The 20,482-nt window shown below is 49.4% G+C and overlaps 1 protein-coding gene across 2 annotated transcripts in view; it reads right to left on the bottom strand.

Annotated features, from left to right (window-relative positions):
* ACTG2 (actin, gamma 2, smooth muscle, enteric) overlaps positions 1 to 20,482 on the bottom strand; it is a 23,302-nt gene continuing 2,820 nt past the window's right edge. The window contains exons 2-9 of one of the 2 annotated variants that reach the window (XM_006880854.1): positions 11,944 to 12,105; positions 10,418 to 10,546; positions 8,169 to 8,279; positions 7,156 to 7,240; positions 4,311 to 4,472; positions 3,471 to 3,662; positions 770 to 951; positions 1 to 204 (exon numbers count right to left, since the gene is read on the bottom strand). In XM_006880854.1, coding sequence (XP_006880916.1) covers positions 61 to 204; positions 770 to 951; positions 3,471 to 3,662; positions 4,311 to 4,472; positions 7,156 to 7,240; positions 8,169 to 8,279; positions 10,418 to 10,546; positions 11,944 to 12,069 — 1,131 coding nt within the window. In that variant the 5' untranslated portion in view covers positions 12,070 to 12,105 and the 3' untranslated portion in view covers positions 1 to 60. The remainder of the gene's footprint in view (positions 205 to 769; positions 952 to 3,470; positions 3,663 to 4,310; positions 4,473 to 7,155; positions 7,241 to 8,168; positions 8,280 to 10,417; positions 10,547 to 11,943; positions 12,106 to 20,482) is intronic. The other variant, XM_006880855.1, reaches the window with a different exon arrangement.

The following is a 20,482-nucleotide window of genomic DNA, read 5'->3' on the forward strand; positions in this document are numbered from 1 at the left end:
TAAGGCTTGCGGGCTTTAATGCCTCAGTGACAGAGCAGCCTGGGAGAGCCCGCCCTGCCTTTAGAAGCACTTCCTGTGGACGATGGAAGGCCCAGCCTCGTCATACTCAGGCTTGCTGATCCACATCTGCTGGAAGGTGGAGAGGGAGGCCAGGATGGAGCCTCCGATCCACACCGAGTACTTCCGCTCTGGGGGAGCAATGATCTGCAAAGAGCAAACATGCTGATTTGGGAACAGTCTCCAAGGAAAAAGAGACTGTGATCCCACCACCCTGCAGGCTGCCCTGTGAAAAAACTGCCTTCACAAAGAGGAGACAACAGGACAAACAAACATGGTGGCAAACTCACCTCAACTCAACCCAACTCAACTCAACTCAACCCAACTCAACCCAACTCAACTCAACCCAGCTCAGCTCATTGCAATTGGGTCAGAGCCAACTCACAGCTGCCCCCCAGTGAGTTCTCAGGTTCTAAACTGCACAAGAAGAGATTGTCACCCTCTCTCTGAGAGCGACTGATGATTAGCCTTTGGCACATGCACCACGGATGATTAGCTTATTGCTCACGGGGACTCATCTGAGTCCCTCCACGGGAGGAATGTGCTGCTCCACCCTTTGGCTCTGGGCTGGGCTGAGTGTTTGTTGATCTGGTGGGATCTTAGACACCAGGACCCACGTGTGCCATTGAACATGCTCCCTGACTCCTCTGCTTCTTCTCGGGAGGTAGCTCTGTGTACAGAGGACAGAGAGGAAGCAGGGAGCAAGACCCACCTTGATCTTCATGGTGCTGGGGGCCAGGGCTGTGATCTCCTTCTGCATCCTATCGGCAATGCCGGGGTACATGGTGGTTCCCCCAGAGAGGACGTTGTTGGCATATAAATCCTTACGGATGTCGATGTCACACTTCATGATGGAATTGTAGGTTGTTTCATGAATTCCAGCAGACTCCATGCCTAGGAGAGATCATAGCATCTAGTCAACTCAGAAACACCCTACCTCCAGCTCCTGAAATTATGGGAAGCCAAATTTCATAATAAATATTTGTAATAAACAGAATGCTACTTCAGGTTAGGAGGGAGGCTGGTACCAGCTGGAATTCACCCTGAAGCATTAAGGCAATCCTTGAATGTTTACAGGGGTAGACACCAAGGCAATCCTTAAACATTTACAGGATTCTTGCTTTGTATTTGCTAACCCCTCCCTCCTGAGTCAAGCAGAAGGTTTTCAATAGAAAAAGCTTAGCTTCACCTGCATTGAGTTCTCTTTGTGATTTACTCCCTGGTAATTTTCAATAAAGAGAGGGAAGCTGGAATCCATGCTTCAATTCACTTCAGTTGTTCGAGAATTTTTCGCCTCCTGCTTTACCTCTGTTTTCTCCTACATTCTTGGTGTTCTGTCTCATTATTAATACTTATAAAAATACTTTACCCTCGGTCTGCAACATTAATGACCCTTCTTCTGTTATTGCGGGTTCCATCGTTGGACTCCAAGTCACTTTTCAAATGGATTAGAAGCTCAGACCCCGTAAGTGGCCATCACCCCGCTGTTAGAGCCCCCTGTTTTGAGTGGTGCTTCCCAGTGCTGCTGGATGCCTATTCCAGAGGAACCTCTTCAATGTGCTATCTGTTTACAGCGTTTATAATCAGGTGCTGTTGAGTTTGCTCCAACCCACCTCCTCTCTGTGCACCAGCACAAGACCCTGCCCGGTCCTGCTCTGTCCTCAGCCTTGCCCGCACTGGCGCCCATGGCTCTTGTCACAGAGCCAGGCCCTCTCCGTGGGGGTCATCCTCTGTTTCACTGACCCCTCTGCTTTTCCTTCTCCAGGGATCAGCCACTCCCGAAAACATACCTAGAGCATGTGAGACGAAGTCTCAGCACCCCCGCTTCTAAAGAGCATTCTAGCTGCACCTCTTGCTTTGTTGAGATATCATTTACATCCTATAAAATGTGTCTCTACAATAGACAGTTTCGGTAGATTCACAGGCTTGCACAAGCTCTACCACAATCTCATTTTAGAATATATTTCCAGCATCCCAAAAAGAAAGTCCACACCGAATAGCAGGCCCTCCGCAGTCCCCCCTCCACCCTGCCCCAGCTCCTGGAAACCACCGTGGCCTCTGTAGATGTGCCTGATTTGGATCCTCTACATACATGGAATCATACGCTCTGTGGTCTTTGGGGCTCGCTCCTTTCACTGAGCGTGACATTCTCAAGGTTCATCCACACTGTGCACAAACACTTCATTCTTTTTTAATTGCCAAATAATATTACACTGTAAGTACAAGCCCATCGCAGCATCTTAGAAAATTCCTCCACGCCTACAGGTGGGCATCTAACAACCTGAGTGTGGCATCAGAATCTTGCACAGGGACGTGCCTGTATGTAAAAGAAGTTCATGTCCACCTAGCTTCCATTCTTGTTTCCTGAAATGTTATTCCGCACTGTGGATAAAAAACTCTTCTTAAAGTACGAGCCTGGCCTTGCTGTCCTGCTGCCTAAGAGACTTCCAGGCCACCATCTCAATGCTGCTTGGAATAACATCACTCTCTGTGCTCTCCATCTTCAGTGGCTTTGACCAGTTGCCCCTGTGTGCACGCGTGTGTGCGCGCGCACACACACAAACTCTCTCTCTCTCTCTCACACACACACACACACACACACTCTCCTGTCCCACCATCCCCCCAATAGAGCATGCTCTTTTGCTCTTCCACACTTTTGCACACACCACACTTTGCTTCCTCAGCTTCACTCACCATCTCCCCTATTCTGTCCTCATTCCATCCCCAGATAGTAAAAAAATGATAAACATTATTTAAGGTTTGTCTCAAATGTGCCTCTTCTCTGGGAGCTCTCTCAGACCATGGGTCTCCAGTATAACTCACTACTCTACACGTTGGTTTTTGAGGACAGATTTTGTGTCTCCCGTACACACTTCAAGAAAACAGTTGTCTTAGTAATAAACATTATTGTATGTCATCTCTGGTATAAATAGTGGGCACTCTCATTATTTCTATGGTTTAAATACGAAGACTCTCAAGTTTGAAGAAGACAGTATGTCCAAGGTCACAGGGTGGGGGTTAGGAGTGAATAGAAACAGGATTTAAAACCACGTGTGACTTCAGACTCCACAATTCAGCCTTTCTGTCCTAAATGGTAAAGCATTACCGGAAGTGCCCAATGCCTTCCGGCTTTAACGTCTTTCTTAGCTTCATCCTATACTCTCTGTTGTGTTTTTTCTTCTATTTTGGTGTCCCTACCTTTTCATTATCTTTTATTAATTGTAATATTTATATTATTTTTAAGCTCTTTCTGGGAATGTGTGAGGTATAAACAAGTCCTTTTCTGAGCTCACTCTTTGATACTTTCCTCTCTTTCATGGCTCCACACTCACCCCACTGCCCCACCCCCCGCTGACCCCTCATCCTGCTGCCCCCTCCTCACCCCACTGTCCTGTCTCCTGGGCAGCACTCACCAATGAAAGAAGGCTGGAAGAGGGTTTCGGGGCAGCGGAAACGCTCATTGCCAATGGTGATGACCTGGCCGTCTGGGAGCTCATAGCTCTTCTCCAGGGAGGAAGAGGAGGCCGCTGTGGCCATCTCATTCTCAAAATCCAGGGCCACATAGCACAGCTTCTCCTTGATGTCTCGAACGATTTCTCGCTCCGCTGGAAGGAGTAGACATCACAGAAAAGTGACTATTCTGTTTGTCCATCTGTCTGTATTTAGGAAAAACCACCTTCTCTCATCTACTTTGGATTCAGTCTTAGCGTGATGATAGAATTTCTTCCTCTTTAGGACAGAGACAGATGTTAACATCTCTGTTCCTGTTTCTAAAGCAGAAGTCAAAAGCTTGGTTCCCATGAAATTCTTTGTATGGACCTCTCTCCCTTGTTCTTGTCACTCTCTGTCTCAGCAAAGCACTGGACCTTCCATGGAGGACACACTTCTGGTCTAGATAGAGGCCAATATTGTAGATCTATAGAGATATAATATAGATATTATGGGCTAATGAAGGCCCCGCCAGAGCTGGTCCTGGGGTGGATGTGGACAGAGCCACCAGGTCCTCGAGGAAGCAGGGAATGCTGAGAGTGGACAAGGGTGAGAGGTCCCTACTGGGCACCACTCAGTATAACACCCATTATCTCTCGATCTTCCTCTCTGGGCAAGGTTGCCTTAACTAAGTGGTCTTTTCCAGAGCTTCAGTGATGTCTGAGGACACAGGGCAATGGAATTCTCACCAGTCTTGAGAGTTCCTAGCCCTAGACTAGATCTGGTCCCGAGTTCAAATCAAGATCAGGAAACGGGCTGCGTACCTGTGGTTACAAAGGAGTAGCCTCGCTCCGTGAGGATCTTCATGAGGTAGTCCGTGAGGTCGCGACCAGCCAGGTCGAGACGCATGATGGCATGGGGCAGTGCATAGCCTTCATAGATGGGGACATTGTGGGTGACACCATCCCCGGAATCCAGGACAATACCTACAAGCAAGGGGATGGAACTTAGGAAAATATTCTTGCCTTTCATTTGCCTCTTCACAGAACCAGTCATCAAATGATCCTCAATTACTGTATTTACCTTTAGCAGCTGAGAAAATCCACCTACCGGGAGACTCTTCAATTGCATAGGATTTACTTTTATCAATACTATCTCCTTAAGGAGACAGGAGGAAGCTTTGGTGGCCTAGAGGATAAGGAGTTGTGCTGCCAAACAAAACACACATGGTTCAAATCCACCAGCCACTTCACAAAAGAAAAGTGGGCAATCTCCTCTCTGTAATTTACAGTCTCTGCAAGTTCGCTGGACAGTCAGCTGTAAGTTGGTTCTTAAGAGAAGGGGATGAAGCTGTGAGGAGCTCTGGGATGCAAGCTGAGGGGCGTTGGGCTGGTGACACAAAGACATTGTCTCTCGAGCAGTTGCAATACACCAGGACCATTTCCTGTCCAGGTCACAGCTTTGTAAACCCAGCTGACGGTGACCTATGAGTGGATTTTGACTCCACAGTAGTGAGACTGTAAAGAGCCCTGGTGATGCAGAATGTGATGTGTCAGGCTGCTGACTGAAAGGTGAGCAGTTCAAATCCACTAGCTCCTCCCTCTAAGGGGAAAGACTGTTGGCTTTGGGGACTCAATGGTAGGCCGCTAAGAGTGGTGGTGAGTTTTGGGGTTTTGAATGAGATTGTAGGCTTCAGAAGAGTCCATAAAACATCTCTTCTTTTATCCCTTAGACAAGTTTTGCAGCAAGGACTCTCTGTCCATCTGCATTAAATCTAGAGCACACATTCTTGAAGTGAGACTGGATAATTTAGGAACCAAACCGACACGTTTGGACATACAATCAGAGTGTTAGAGCTAGAATGAACTGTGAAAACCAAATAGGCACTTAGAATTTTTATTTTTTATATTCTTTTCTATTGAAGCTTTTTGTAAACCATAAAATCATTCTCAGAAGAATAAGAAATCTCTCAATCCCAAAGCAAAACCGTAACTGATGAGGGGAAGAGTACAATAGCAGCATCATTATTTATCATTGTCATGGACATTCCAGACAATGAAGTGAGAGAAAGCAGCAAGAGAAGGTAATATTATCCAAAGGAGGCAGACTGGCATTATTTCCAGACAATGTGGCTCTATTCCCAGAAAACTCAAGAGAAACCATTAGAGCTCGTAAGGTGGTTCAGGAGAGACCAGGCACAGAAGAAATCCCCAGGAACCAGCAGCTTACACTTTACAAACATCTCAAACTCACTCCTGTCAAGTTGGTCCTGACTAGCAATATACCTCTATTAGCTTTCCAAAGCTGAAAATACTCTTTTCTTATTTACTTTTAAATTTTGAGTAATTTTCTACTTTTTAAATTTTAATAATTATTTTTATATTGCCTTTCCCTATGACCAAGGCTATAATCTTAATGAGAGAAGACCATCTATCTTTGTCTCATGAAACCACTGGTGGATTTGAACCTCCAGAGAGAGAGAAGCTGAGGCCTTTCAGTTAGCAGAGCAACTTGCTATGCATTAGAGCTTCTCTTATGATCTAAATCACAATATATCTCATAATTTAAAAAATGAAAATTGCAGGCAATTGCAAGGCCAAACAATAGAGAAATGATAAAGCAATATGGAACCCCCACAAAGCAACCGCCACGTGGCCTACAGATGTGAACAACATAAAACCAGGTATGAAGGTCAGGGCAAAAGGACCTGTCTACCGTGTATTTTGTAACTGACACCTTTATCATCTGCAGTAAAATTTTACTTTGTGTCTCCTCTGTTACATCTTTAGCTCCGTAAGAGCTGAGCCTGTCTTGCTTATTCATGTACAGCCATGGTCTGGTGCAGAGTTTGGGACATGTCCCTCATCAAGATGGACTGACATGGTGATTGTAATAAGATGGATTGACAATGACTATCAACGGACTTGAGCCTGGTGAAGATGGTGCAGGATAGCACAAGGTTGCAATTGATCTCTCCTTCATACAGTCTCTATGAGTCATGGTTGACTCAACAGCATCGAAGAACAACAAGGAGTGATGGAGAAGACTGGATGGATGGTTCAATGATCACTGAGGAATGTTTGTGGAAGCTGCCAAGTCTCTGTAAAAACCACCCCATCACCTTGTCTTCCTGACTTGTGACAGGCTCACCATCACAGGCTCAGCCATCGCTGCTCTGTGAGGTGGAAACATTCCCGTGCTGTCGGGATGTGTGGCTCTGCTCCCGGGATGACTCCTGTGAGGGCTCATGTACTGCAGCTGGACTTAGATGCTGTCACAGGTGGGCCCTCTACTCTTGGCAGCCCCACCCAAAATGGGATGACCTGCCTGCGTCCCAGCCCTGCATCCTCCTGATGACACCACTGTGGCTCTCAGGGATTTCAGAAGCAGATCTCCAGGACTGTGTTCCTAGTCTGGCTCAGTCTGGAAGCTCCACTGAAACTTGTTTGGCACACACACCTCCGCTGACACACGGTGGCATGTGGCAGGTACTGACCAGGCATGGAATCCGGGTCTCCCATGCAGAAGGTGAGAATTTAGGTACTCATCTCTGCACCCCACATACACATTCTCATGTTGTCTGTTCCTTGACTACTACTGAGCCTAGGAGGGGACCCTCTGCAGGTACGTTCCTACCCCCTCTGGCATCAGAAGAGGCTGCTTGCTCACCTGTCGTGCGTCCAGACGCATATAGGGAGAGGACGGCTTGAATGGCAACGTACATGGCAGGGACATTGAAAGTTTCAAACATGATCTGGAAGGACAGTGCAAAATGAAAGGTTATCTGGCAAAGTCACAGCAAGCCTTGGCTGCCACAAATGTTTGCAACCTCATTTAAGACAGGGTCTGGGCCTGTTTTCCACTCTTCCTTTGCCCTCCTCCTCCCTCCACAGGGCCTGGCCTGGCCTGTGGATAGGACAGGAGCTCGAACACTGTTATTATAGTACTGTGCAACACTGACAACAATAACCAGTTCACGGAGCACTGCACAACAGGACGCATCTAGAGAACATAATACTCAGGGACATTAGTCACAGAGGGACAAATACTGTATAAGAGCTCTGTTATAAAAAGCTAGAGAAGGGTTTACACAGAAATGGTCATTCTAGCATGGTTACCAGGGAGAGAAATGGGAGGAGTATAAAATAAAGAAATAGAGAATGGGTGAAACCACAGGGCTGCACAATTTGGTGGGTGGAGGGAGGGGGTGAAGGAAATGGGAAGGATCCGGCCAGGACCTGAAAAGACGGGGTCATGATGGCCAAGGGCCAAGGGTGATTAAGTTCGTAAAACATAATGCATGGGAATGATTGTATGAAACACAATGCAAATGAAGAACAACATGAAACACCCATATACCAACTTTGTAAGCAAATCAATATAAAATTTTTTAGAAGAGATTAAAAAATTAAGAAATTGATAATAAATATTCATTAAGATGGGTGAAAGCAAAGACAATATGGTATGGGTGGATTATCAGACACTGGTTATTGTAATCAATTATGAAGCAAAATGTGCATGGATTGAAGAAATATGCCTTATAAAGTTTCAAAAAATAATAAAAAATTGCAAAAAGAAATAAACACGTCAAAATCCTACCGTCAGATGTATGTGAGGAGGGAGGGAGCGAGGGCATTCTGGTCACTTCTTATATCAACTCTCCCGTCCTTCTGGCTTCTTACCTGTGTCATCTTTTCCCTGTTGGCCTTGGGGTTCAGGGGGGCCTCCGTGAGCAGGGTGGGGTGCTCCTCGGGTGCCACCCGCAGCTCATTGTAGAAGGAGTGGTGCCAGATCTGGTGAGGACACAGAAGGGGAATGATGGTGGACCCGAGTGGCCAGCAGGAGGGTACAGGATGCTGAACCGGGGCATCTGCCCGGGAATTTCAACTGGACATTGTCGGTTTTGTTGTGCGCCATTGAGTCGGAACCAACCCCTAGCTGAGCCTCTTACAGGTTTTCAGAGGCTATAAATCACATGGGCGGTGGCCCATCCTTCTCCCCCAGAGCAGCTGGTGGATTTGAACTGTGTGCCTTTGGGGTTGCAGCACAGCTTCTTATCACTATGCCACCAGAGCTCTCTTTCTTACCTTTTTAAAATTCCCGCCCCCTTTTTTTAAACCAAAGCTCTCTCTATACGCTGACATTCGAGGGACTGACCAGAGCTCCAGACAGGGCTCAGACCTGGGAACAGAGACAGTGTGTGCTGATTACGTCCATGTGATCTCTTCTGTTATTCTTACCCCTTGATGGCAATAAGTTTGAATTTTTTTCATCCTGGTATATTTTTAAGAGTTTCTTAAGGATTTTTTTGCACACTGTTCCTACACTGTAGAAAATATTTAATCTATTATGCTTCTGAATTTCTTGAGCATTACGTATACTTCATGCCTTAAGTAAGGTTATACTAAGTAAGGTATTGATCTAGCCCAATCTCCAAAACAGTCAAATGAGTAAACCTGCCAGTGAGTGGCTTTTGACAAATCTTTCTAGGAAGAGACTGCCCCCTGGAGCGGCTGGGGGATTTGAACTATCAGCCTATTTGTTAGCGGGATGATATTTTACACATTACACCACAAGAGCTCCTTAACCTAATGAAGCAAGTATCAACCTCCCTCCACAGATGAAGGCTTAGGGTTCGGTTAACTCATCCAGTGTGCAGACCGAGGGGGCGTTTGCACCTACATTCTCTGTTCCTCCCTGCCCCACCGTGTGGCGTCCACACTGCGGCATTTCACAGCATCATCTCATCTGGAGCCTTTGAATCAAGGATTTGGAGGAGATGTGAATTTCAGGTCTCAGATGCACTTTCTTCATACCCAGTTGGAGTCTGCACAACAGGCCCTTTTATTTAAAGCTTCAGGCGGCAGACAGGGCAGAAGCATCAACTCGCAGGCAACTTGGCTGACTTCTTCCAGAGAATGTGAGAAAAGCTCTATTTGCATCTTGCACGCGTTACTTTATCACAAACTCCACCACTTAAACATGAACGCTTCTGCGTGTTCTTATGCAAAAAATAGCTTCTAGAAACCTCGAAATATTTTTACTTAAAGTCTTCGGGAGATAGTCATCACAGAGATTCAGCAGCTATACATCAATCTGGGGTCTTGGCAGAGAAATTAGAGGGAAAGGAGCCGTATGCTTCTCCCACATCAGCATCAAAACCCCAATCTCAATGCTGACCCTGCTGTGGGCTTCTTAGGTGGTAAACGGCATGGGAAGAGACACCTTTCTCCTGCTCATGGATTCGAACCACTGGAGAGGTGTGACCCTTGGGTTAGAAGCACAGCTCCCTATGGGCTAAACCACAGGGTTCCTGACAGCAGCATCAGCATTTTCAAGCCACTCCCTGGGTGTACGCCACGCAGGCTGGGGTGGGACGACCCCTGGGCTACTGTGCACGCCAGGCGTCAGGCAGGGCCGTGTCCTTGCAGAGTCCTGGGGCGTCAGGAGCCCACAGTTGGCTAATGAAGAGTCTTTGAGGAGGTGAGTGACGTGGCTGGGTCTGGTTTTATACAGGTGCATTCTGCAGGTGTGTGGAGATGTAATTGGCAGGACCTGGGGAACTCAGCCCCGGCGAAGGATACTGGCCACTTGTGCCAAGGTGTCCATGGAGGGGGGAAGGAAAGGAGGGGGAGAGGAATGTTGTAGACGTTTTATAGGGCACAGGGGCCTATGGGAGATGAGTGTTATGATAGCATTATTGTTGCTATGAATGGTGAAGTCGACTCATAGCTGACTCCCCAGGAGTTTTTCAGAGTCATAAGTCACATGGGAGGAGATGGTCCATCTTTCTACCATGGAGCAGCTGGTGGATTCAAACAGCGTACCTTTGGGTTGGCAGCCCAATTCCTTGTCACTAAGCCAGTAGAGTTCCCCATTTTAACAGCATAATATCAACAAAATAACCCTGAGGAAGGAAGGGCACGGATACCTTCTCCATGTCGTCCCAGTTGGTGATGATGCCGTGCTCGATGGGGTATTTGAGGGTGAGGATGCCACGCTTGCTCTGAGCCTCATCCCCCACGTAGCTGTCTTTCTGGCCCATTCCCACCATCACACCCTACAAGGCAAAGGGCGGAGAAGGGAGGTAAGCTCATGGAGGGCGGTGCAGGGAGGTCTCCGGGGAGGAAAAAGGTCAGGGAAGTCGCCCCTAGTGCATGGAGGTAAGGACGGGCAGATGACACAGGAGGGGACGAGGAGGGGAGACAGTGGGTTTCTCGTAGCCTGGTCTCTGTTTTGTCTAAGACGGTGTCATCTGAGTGAGAACAGGGTCCACTTACACATTCCTTTCCCTTCCCTCTCTGTGCTCAGGAGACTTGTTCTCAGCCTTTTCACACACCCGACCCTGGCACTTTCACATCTCCAGATCGTGGCCCCCGCTGGTCCCTCCACCTGCCGTCATCCTCGTCCCCAGTTACCCCTCTGTCCCCAGACACCTTCCTCCTCCCAGGCCCTCTCTCCCAATGTCATGTTCCTCCTCAGTGCAACTCTACCGAATTAATTTCTAGTTCAGCGCATGTGTTCTCTCCCCAGAGTGTAAATTTCCTCAAGACAAGAGCCTTACAAGAATGATTACACACACACACACACACACACACACACACACACACACACACACACGTCTGGCACGCTCTCCAGATGGCATGTCTGAGGAGATTAACATGAAGGCCCCGGACACCCCTCGTTAAAGCATCCTGGTAAGAGACCACTAAGAGCAAAGGCTAGGGAAAGGGGTCCACACGGATAGGACCCGTCTCGGAGGACGGACAGGAATGGGGAGGGAGGGAAAAATCAATGAACAGAGAAGCTGGGCAAGAGAAAGGCAAAATGCCAGCCAGGCTGATTAAACATGGTAATTAATTAGATTATTAGTTTAAATAATTAATTAATAATTAGCTGAATTAATGTTATAAAACAAAGGATTTATGAATGATTGGGTGAAAACCCAGTATGATTTGTAAGCCTTCCCTGTCACAAGAAGAATATGAAGGGTCCGTTTCTATTGGTGTGCAGGTGCCTCCTAGTTGACTAGGCCTCACGGTAGCCCTGGGAACACAGATCTGAACCGGGTCCTGCCCTCGGCCACCCTCACCATCTCCAGCGCGCGTGGGCCCGTTGTTTCTGTCCCAGCGTCACACCGTCCTCTTGGGGGTCTTCCTCTCGCTCTCTGACCTTTCCCAGCTTGCAGTCCTTTTCCAAGGACTGGAACCTCTTGAGTTAGTAAACAGAACTCCTCGACACTCACGCACACAGATGCACGTGGGTGCTCACACCTACTCGTCCAGGCACACCGCACACACATACACACACTCACACACCCATACACATGCTCACACACACACACACACACACACACACACTCATACACAAGCGCATACACACAGTCATACACACGCTCGCGGTTCAGCAGACCTCCCTCCTAGCAGCTTAAAGCCTTGGGTCCCACGGAGCACACACCTGGTGGCGCGGGCGGCCCACGATGGAGGGGAAGACCGCCCGGGGGGCATCGTCCCCCGCGAAGCCGGCCTTGCACAGGCCGGAGCCGTTGTCACACACAAGTGCGGTGGTCTCCTCTTCACACATGGCGGATGTGGCTGAGTGAGCGGGGGGCTGGAGCACCTTGGGGGTCAGAGAGAACAAAGCTGGTCAGCTGCTTACCAACATCGTGCTGCAGAGTCATCCTGGCTGGGGGTCTGGCTCCCTCTGTGGCCAGGGCCCAGGCCATGAGGGACAGACGTGCACCTGGGCTCCAGGTCTCTGCTAGTTCGGGCCTCTGGCCTCTCTCCTGCCTCTTAGAGAAAAACTAGAGAGTTGTGATCCAATAGGGGGATTTTCTGAAAGACGGGAATGTTGAAAAGTTGAAATAAAATTCCATGCAGCATACAAAAAAGAGGACTGCTGTTGTTGCGTGCTGTGGAGTCAGAACTGACCCACAGCAGATCTTCCAGCGGTTCTCAGAGCAGTAAATCCCACAGGAGCAACTGGTGGATTCGAATTACATGCCTTTGGGATTGCAATGCAGCTTCTTACTACGAGGCCAGCAGACCTCTCCAAGATTAGTATTATAATATACAAGGAATGCCTAAATCAATAAAAAGATCTAAACAACCCCAAAGAAAAACAAAGAGATGACTAGATAACAGACAGAGAAGGAAGTAAGAATGTCTGGCTATTACTTGAAAAGATACTTAGCTTCTCCCGTTATCAGGTAAATCCAAGTTAATAAGACCATTTTACCCATCACATTGTTTATGCAAAACTTTTTCTCTTTTATTATTTTTTGTGCATGTACTGTCAAATTGGGTCTGACTGGTACAGAAGGAGATTGTCCCTCCTTCTCCAGCAGAGCATCTGGTGGATTTGAACCACATACCTCTGTGATTGCAGTGCACAGCAATCGTGTTAACCAAAGACAAGCTGGAGAAACACACAAAGGCGCGAGAGCTGCCTAAATGTCCAGTTGTGGGGTACCACAGAGAGGGCTCACAATCAATACTCAGCACCAGCCATCAGTAAATCCAAAGCTGAATTGCATTGGGGAAGTCTGCTGTCAGGGACCTCTCTAGAGTACTGAAGAGCAATGATGTCAGTCTGGAGACAAAAGTGCACCTGATCCAGGCCATGGTCTTTGCTATTACATGCTATGCATCAGAGAGTTGGCAATGATTAAGGATGATAGAAGAAGAATTGATGCCTTAAGTTGTGTGGCTGGAGAATAATATTGAAAATCCCATGGACCACCAGGAGAACAAATAGGTTTGTCCTGGAGAAAAACTTGGAGAAACCAAGTTTCTCCTTTGAGGCAAGGATTTTGAAGCTCCATCTCACATACTTTGGGCATGTGGCCGGGAGGGACCAGTCTTTGGAGAAGGATATCGTGCTTGGAAGAGTAGAGGGTCAGAGCAGGAGAGGAAGACCGTGGATGAGATGGATTGACATGGTAAGTGGGACAGTGGGGGTGGATGTGTCAGAGTCAGTGAGACTGGCTCAGGCTGGGGCAGGGTTCAGAGCTGTTGTACACAGGGACAGCACATAACAACAAGAATAATCGAGATGGTGAGGGAGCTCTGGTGGCCTAGTGGTAAGAAGCTGTGCTGCAATCCCAAAGGCACGTGGTTTGAGTCCACCAGAAGCTCAGCAGTAGAAAGACGGTCACTCTCCTCCTGTGTGATTTCCTGCTTCTAAAACCAGATGGAGGGTCAGCTATGAGTTGGTTTTAACTAGATGGTACACAACAACAACAACAATATAGAGATGGCGAGAATGGGACAGGATGGGCCAGGGTTCAGATCTGCTGTTCACAGGGTCACTATGAGTCATAATCAACTTGACAGCAAATAACAACAACCGCAACACACTCAAGCCAGAGCTCTGGAGGTCTAGAGGGTAGGGAGCTGTGATGCCAAACCAAAGGCAGTTGGTTTGAATCCACCGGATGCTCCAAGTAAAAAAGATGGGCAGTTGCCTTCCATGCAATTCACCGCCTCTGAAAACTCATGGGAGGGCCAGATATGCGTCAGCTGTGACTTGTATAGTAGAAGAGACCATGGGCCACGGAGACCAGAGACAAGACAGTGCCAAGGACCTGTGGCCGTGGTGCAGCGGTCAGGAAGGGAATGAGCAGAGGCACAGTGACAAGATTCTGAGCAGGAAAGGAAGCCGGCTCAGTTCTGTGCAAAGCAAGGAGCACACAAGTTCAGAGGCATGCGACAGCTTCTCCAGGCCAGCTTGGCTTCTGCCTCTGTCCACAGCCATCGACATCCAGTCCCAGCCCAAGAGGCACAGCCGGGGCTGGTCCCTGCAGGCACCTCTGCCTTCTGCCCTCTTGGGCTTCACAGCTCTTTCCCATCGTGACTTTTAGAGCCAGAATCTGGGACGCAGTGCGTCCCACCTGTATGCCACATCAGGTGTGACTGCTCCTCGGGTCTTGGCTTCAACACAGCCCCTTTGTGCGGCCTCTCTGCCCACCAAGCCCCGCTGTCTGTCCCTGTTCTTGGCTTCCACAGCACCTCCACTTCCCGTCTCCCCACCTCCCACCAGATTTTCCTCCTTCCCTGGGCTCCCCTGGTCCATGAAGGCAGGGCCTGGGCAGTCTTGTTCCCTGGAGCTTCCCCAGGTTTTAACACAACACCTGGCAACATGCATGGTGCCCAAAACCAGCGAGAGAGGAAACAGACAGCAGGGAGCGCGATCTTCAGACGGAGGAGAAGTCAGTGGAAACCAAGGTCTAGATAATTATGCTGGAGACCGCAAGGAATCACCCAGCTTCTGAAAGTGTTACAGTATCTGGGGCTAGAGAGTTCTGGGAGGCTGAGGGGACAGCTCAGCTTCTACTAGACTGGACACATGACAAGGGGGGAGATGTCAGTACACTGGAGGTGGCCGAGGTCCTGATATTCCAGGCGGAAAAAAGGAAACAAGGATTGTACTCAAACCTCAGGAGATCTTAATACGCAAGTTGGGTGAGATTCCAGAAAATATTATTAAAGATGTTTCTCTCTCTCTCTTCCCCCCACCTCCCCTCAGGGATACAACTGCTAAGGGTTCCCAAGTCCAGATGTCAGAGCTCAAGCCCCCCCCTTTCCCCCAAGAATCCAGAGCAGAGGTGGGACACAGTTGCCTTGCCTCTGGCGATGCACCGAACAAGGTCTACCTTGATTTTCTATTGATAAAGCTTGAGGGCTGGTACTATAATTAGGCACATTTCCATTTTCCTGAACTAAGAGGGTGAGAGGTGTTAATTAACGAATCAGTGTCAGGAGGCAGGGAGGAGCCTTGTTTGGCCTTCTGTGAGGTGACATCTGAGTGAACGACCCCTGTGACAACTAGGTACACACACTGGCCACGTTTCCAGACATGGGACCGCAGCTTGCTGAGTTTTCTTTATGCCACTTCACCTTTCCAAAAGGTTCACATTCTTCTGGATCTGTTTTTTACTCTAGCGGAATCTGACAAGGATTTTCATTTGGATGGGACGGGGAGGGGAAGGTGAAAAGAGAAATGACGCATAAGCATTTGTTTTGGAGGGAACTATTACAACTCTTCGGGGACTCTAGTGGCCTAGTGGTGAGAAACTGCCCTGCAATCCTGAAGATGTGGTTCGAATCCACCAGCTGCTCCGTGGCAGAAGGACGGGAAATCTTCTCTCATGCGATTAAACTGCCTTTGAAAACCTTCTAGAGGGTCATCTATGGGTCAGTTCTTGATTTGATGCTACACACCAGTGACAATGGCCTCATAGCAAGACACTTAGCTGCAATCCCTAAGGCATGAAGTTCAAGTCCACCTGCTGCTTCATGGGAAAAAAGATGGACAATCTCCTCCCATGTGATTAACTGCCTCTGAAAACCTGCTGGAGGGTCAGTTATGGGTCAGTTCCGACTCGATGGTACACAACAACAACAGTAACAGTAAGAGGGCAGCATCCAGCCACTCAGCTCCAAGACCCAGGCGTGGGCCACTTCTCTCACAGGCCCTGTACGGCCCACGTGTGCTTTACACTCGACAGAGGCTGCATCGCCATCGTGGAGCCCTCATGGCCTTGTGAGTAGAGAGTTGAGCTGTCAACCCAAAGGCAGGCAGTTCAAATCCACCAGCTGCTCTGTGGGAGAAAGAAGGGCAATCTCCTCCTGTGCAGTTTACAGTCTCCGAACCCCCGCTGGAGGGTCAGCTCTGGGTTGGTGTTGACTCCATGGCACATAAGAACATTTTAACGCAAGAACATTTTCCGCAGCACTCCTACTTTAACTCCGTGTTCGCGTTCTTTCAGGCTGTATGTGTCATTTGGTATGATTGGGGAGGTTATGCATCTAGGTTCTGCAGCTGAGAAGGTGCCAAATCTTTTTCCTGCCTAAATGAATGCCAGGGAGCGCCGATGGCTTAGCAGACGCGGAGCTGGACTGCCAGCCCCCAGGCAGGAGGTTTGAAAAGATGGGTCATCTCCTCCCGCGCACTGTCCAGCCTCTGAAAACGCACAGGAGGGCCAGCTACGGGTCAGTCAGTGGCAACGAATTTGAGAGCTTTGACGTTGCCGTCGATTGCTTCTTTGCTTATGCTGTTCTGGTTTATGAGAGGTTTCTGCTTCCAGAAAACGAGGGAGCCCTGCAAAGCGAGAGCTTAGGAGAGAACATTATTAACTTAGTGGAGGGGAGATTCAAAGCCCCAGAAAAGCTGGAAAGGCAAAGAGAATGAGCTGACTCAAGTGAGAGGTACCTTAAAAGGGCAAAAATGACCCCCGTCCAGACCGGGGAGTGAGGCGTGGTGTCCCGTGGGAGGCAGGGGGTGTCCTGGGGCCCACGTTCATGTTAACAGCCAGACTCGGTGTCCAGGTCCTGCGGCCCCTGCCAGCAAAGGTATGGGGAAGCGGCTCACGTTCGCCACAGGTGAGTTTACAACTGAGCTATTTTTCAAAAGGGAGATGTGAAAATGCAAAGCCTCAGAAATTTCCCAGCTTTGGACTCGCCCAGGGGGCCCTGGGGAATTCATTCATCCCTGGGTGGCTTCTCTCCCACCTGCCACCTTAGGGCCAACAGCCTGCTCTTTGAAACAATGTGAAATGTCAGGGAAAGTTACTGAATAATCAGCTGGGTTTGCAAACTCATTGCCAGGGACCTCCAGGCAACCGACTAAGAAAACTAACTGCCTTGGAAAAGTACAAGATGTTTTGCTGGTTGAAAAAGAATCGTATGTGCGGGGTTGCTATTTTTGGTAAATGTCTATTATTTAAAGGGGGGAGGGAGTGGTATACGTTGGGTTCTACAACAAATCCTGCGACAGCTGGACCCTGGGAAGGCAGAGAAAGGAAGGTGAAGTATCTTCCACCACAGACAGTGACACAAAGAGGCAAGAGACTGCTGCCTTCAGGGGCAGGAGACTTGGAGGCCGTGGCCACCCCACCCAGGTCTGACTCTCACAGTTTAAGTGCATGCTGTTTGACCGACTCACAGCAGCTTCACGGGACAGGCTGAACTTGGCCCACAGAGCTCCCAGGGATGTGAATCTTTACAGAGGGTGGAGACGAGAGGTCGGGACAGCCACGGGAGACAGGCTTCCTGAGACAGCACCCCTGGACGGATGCTGACCCTCTACGGCTGCTTTCTAGCCACCTGGGGGGTGGTGGTGGTGGATTGGAGGCTGGCAGCTGAAGCAGAGCCCAAGATCCTGCGGTTTCCTGGGGTCACGCATGGGAAGTGGAGGAGACTATCCCGCACGCACAGCACACGCCACATCTGGCCTTCATCGGGGGAACTCACTTCGCTAGGATGCTTTTAATGTTCTTTTGCAAAGCGGCCAAAAAGCAAAACACCGTGAGCTCAGAGCACACGCTCCCCTCCCAGGTCTTGCCCCAGGAAGAACCCGGGACCCAGCTGTGGATGTCACTACTGGAGTGGCCTCCAGTGTTTCCCCATCCACCTTGCCGTGGCCTTCCCCTCCTGCTGGACATGGTCCAGCTCCCCAGCCTCTCTCTCTCGGACCTTCCTGGTCCTCATCATAAAGTGGAAATGATAACTTCAGTCTCACAGGATGCTGGCTCAAAGATCGATGGATATGACTCTGTGTGTGTGTGTGTGTGTGTGTGTGTGTGTGTGTGTGTGTGTGTGTGTGTCTCCATTGCAAGTTTGGGCCAGCAAGGAGAGGCCTGTTTTGGTTCGAAACCTAAGAACACTTTTTGCGTTTTTACATAAACGAGGGAAGAGGACTATCGTGTGGTCCATTGGAATGATATGGAACCCACACTTCAGCATTCAGATGAAACTGTCCTGTGACCATTTGCTCGTGGCTGCGTTGAAATGCCTGGGTGGAAAGAAAGGCTGGAGGTGTGGGTTCATGCAGAGACGCATCACAAGAGAGGTCAGGCCATCCGCTTTAGAGGAACCAGCCTCAGAATCTCCAAGGAGCTCAACTCTGCGCTGACACACATGGGCTTCCGTGAGGCCAGCGCAGGCCCGGCACCACGAGCTGGCTGTGTGGTGCTGGGGCTCCAAGGATGGCAAAGACTATGTGAACCTCGGGACCTCTGTTGGCCTAGTGGTAAGGAGTTGCGCTATCAACCCAAAGGCAGGTGGTTTGAATCCACTAGCCACTCCAAGGGAGAAAGATGGGCAATTTCCCCCTGTGTGATTTACCACCTCTGAAAACCCACTGGAGGGTCAGCTATGAATCAGTTCCAATTCCAGTGTGCATAATAATAATAACATGTGAACCATCAGAAATTCAAAGCCATTGCCATTCAATGGGCACTGACTCCTAGCTGACCCTCCAGCAGGTTTTCAGAAGCAGTAAATCACACAGGAGGAGACTGTCCAGCTTTCTCTCTCAGAGCAGCTGGTGGATTTGAACTGCCTGCCTTTGGGTTGGAAATGCCCCTCCTTATCCACTAGGCCCCCAGAGCTTATAAAGCCTAAAATATTTACTACCTGGTTCTTTATGGTACAAAACCATGATTTTCTCATCTTTGTCCTCAATACAACTTGCTCTCAGGATAGAGCCGGGCCCAGTGGAAGAGACTGCGGGAGCCCCTTCACAAATCAATGACTCCGAAGGTCAAAGTCATGCCAGTTTCCAAGGACATTCATCTTGGTGGAAAGTTTAGTGGAAAGTTTTTGTCCCAAGAGGAAGTTCTCTCAGAATGAGAGATTTCAAACAATAGCTGGCAAAACCTTTCCATGTGGGAGCTTGAAAAGACGTGCAAGCAACTGCTTATCCATTATCAGAACACACAGAGACACAGCAGACAGACCCACACACAGAGACAGACCCAGAAACACACACACACACACACACACACACACACACACACACACACACACACACACAGAGAGAGCTACCAGAGAGAAGGAAGCTCATAAAATCATACTGGCACTGTGGAAAATTCTCCTCTTACATTTACGAGCCTCTTCCTGTGGTTCCCAGGACCCCTGGCGGCGGAGGGTGTAGGGAGTTGTGCTGCCAAGCCCTAGGCTGCACCTCTGAGGGTTCGAATCCACCAGGTGCACCGCAGGAGAGAGATGGCCAATCTCTGCGTGAGTCACAGCCTGAGACACCTGCTGGAGGGTCAGCCCTGGGTCGGTCGCGGCTCCACAGCAATGACTGACTCCTCGGTTCATGTTTGATGGAAATCAAAACACCTTCTGGCCCATAACTCGATCCTAGGGGAGCTGCCCTTGGGGCCTGCTCCAGCTTCCATGCTGACAGACTCAGCGACAGCTAACATCTGCTCAGACTCTCTCCTGGGCTCCAGACCACCTGCCCCACTGGACAGCATCAGGCCTTGTTTCAGGGCCCCCCAGGACTGGCCTCAGACTCTAGCCTCTGACCAGGGCTGCCCCGCAGAAAACAGTAACACCTCCACCTGGAGGCTGTGCCCAGCACCTGTGCCCACCAGCCTTGTCCTCCCAACACATCCATCACTAACCAAACAGGCCGCCACCCAGGGCCCCCCCATGCATATGCGTCAGGGCAGAGCTGTGCTTCATGGACTGTCAGGGACCAAACACTTGGAAACAGGTGGCCAGGCTTTCTTCTGCGGTGCCTCTGGGTAGATCGAAGCCTCAGCCTTTCAAGTAGCAGCCCTAACGGTTATACCTCCCAGAGACCTCAACCAGATGCCAGGCCTGGCTTGACTCTAACCAACCTGAAGCCGGACACACCAATGCAGCACCACCACACAGGCCCTCGGCCCTTCACCCAGCCGCACTCCTGCAGGGGCCACAGCAGGCTTCTCAAGGAGCACATCTCCCATTTTATCTGAGCCTTTCACTTAATCTCTCGTAATCCAGCCCTGCCTCCTCCTCTGACATCAGTTCTCTCTACTCTCTGCCTCGCATTCCAACTGCAGTGGCACTGAGCCACTTGAAGAGTCCCTCCAGGTCATGCTTCTTCCTGGGGACAATCCCTCTTTCAAGACTCCAGGTCACACGGCACTTCCTCCAGGAAGCCTTCCCTGATAACTCCACACTCCACTTCCTCCAGGAAGCCTTCCCTGATAACTCCACAC

The sequence above is a fragment of the Elephantulus edwardii genome, unplaced genomic scaffold (genome assembly GCF_000299155.1).
Source record: "Elephantulus edwardii isolate Elephantulus edwardi_28Jun2011 unplaced genomic scaffold, EleEdw1.0 scaffold00011, whole genome shotgun sequence".
Classification (NCBI taxonomy): domain Eukaryota; kingdom Metazoa; phylum Chordata; class Mammalia; order Macroscelidea; family Macroscelididae; genus Elephantulus; species Elephantulus edwardii.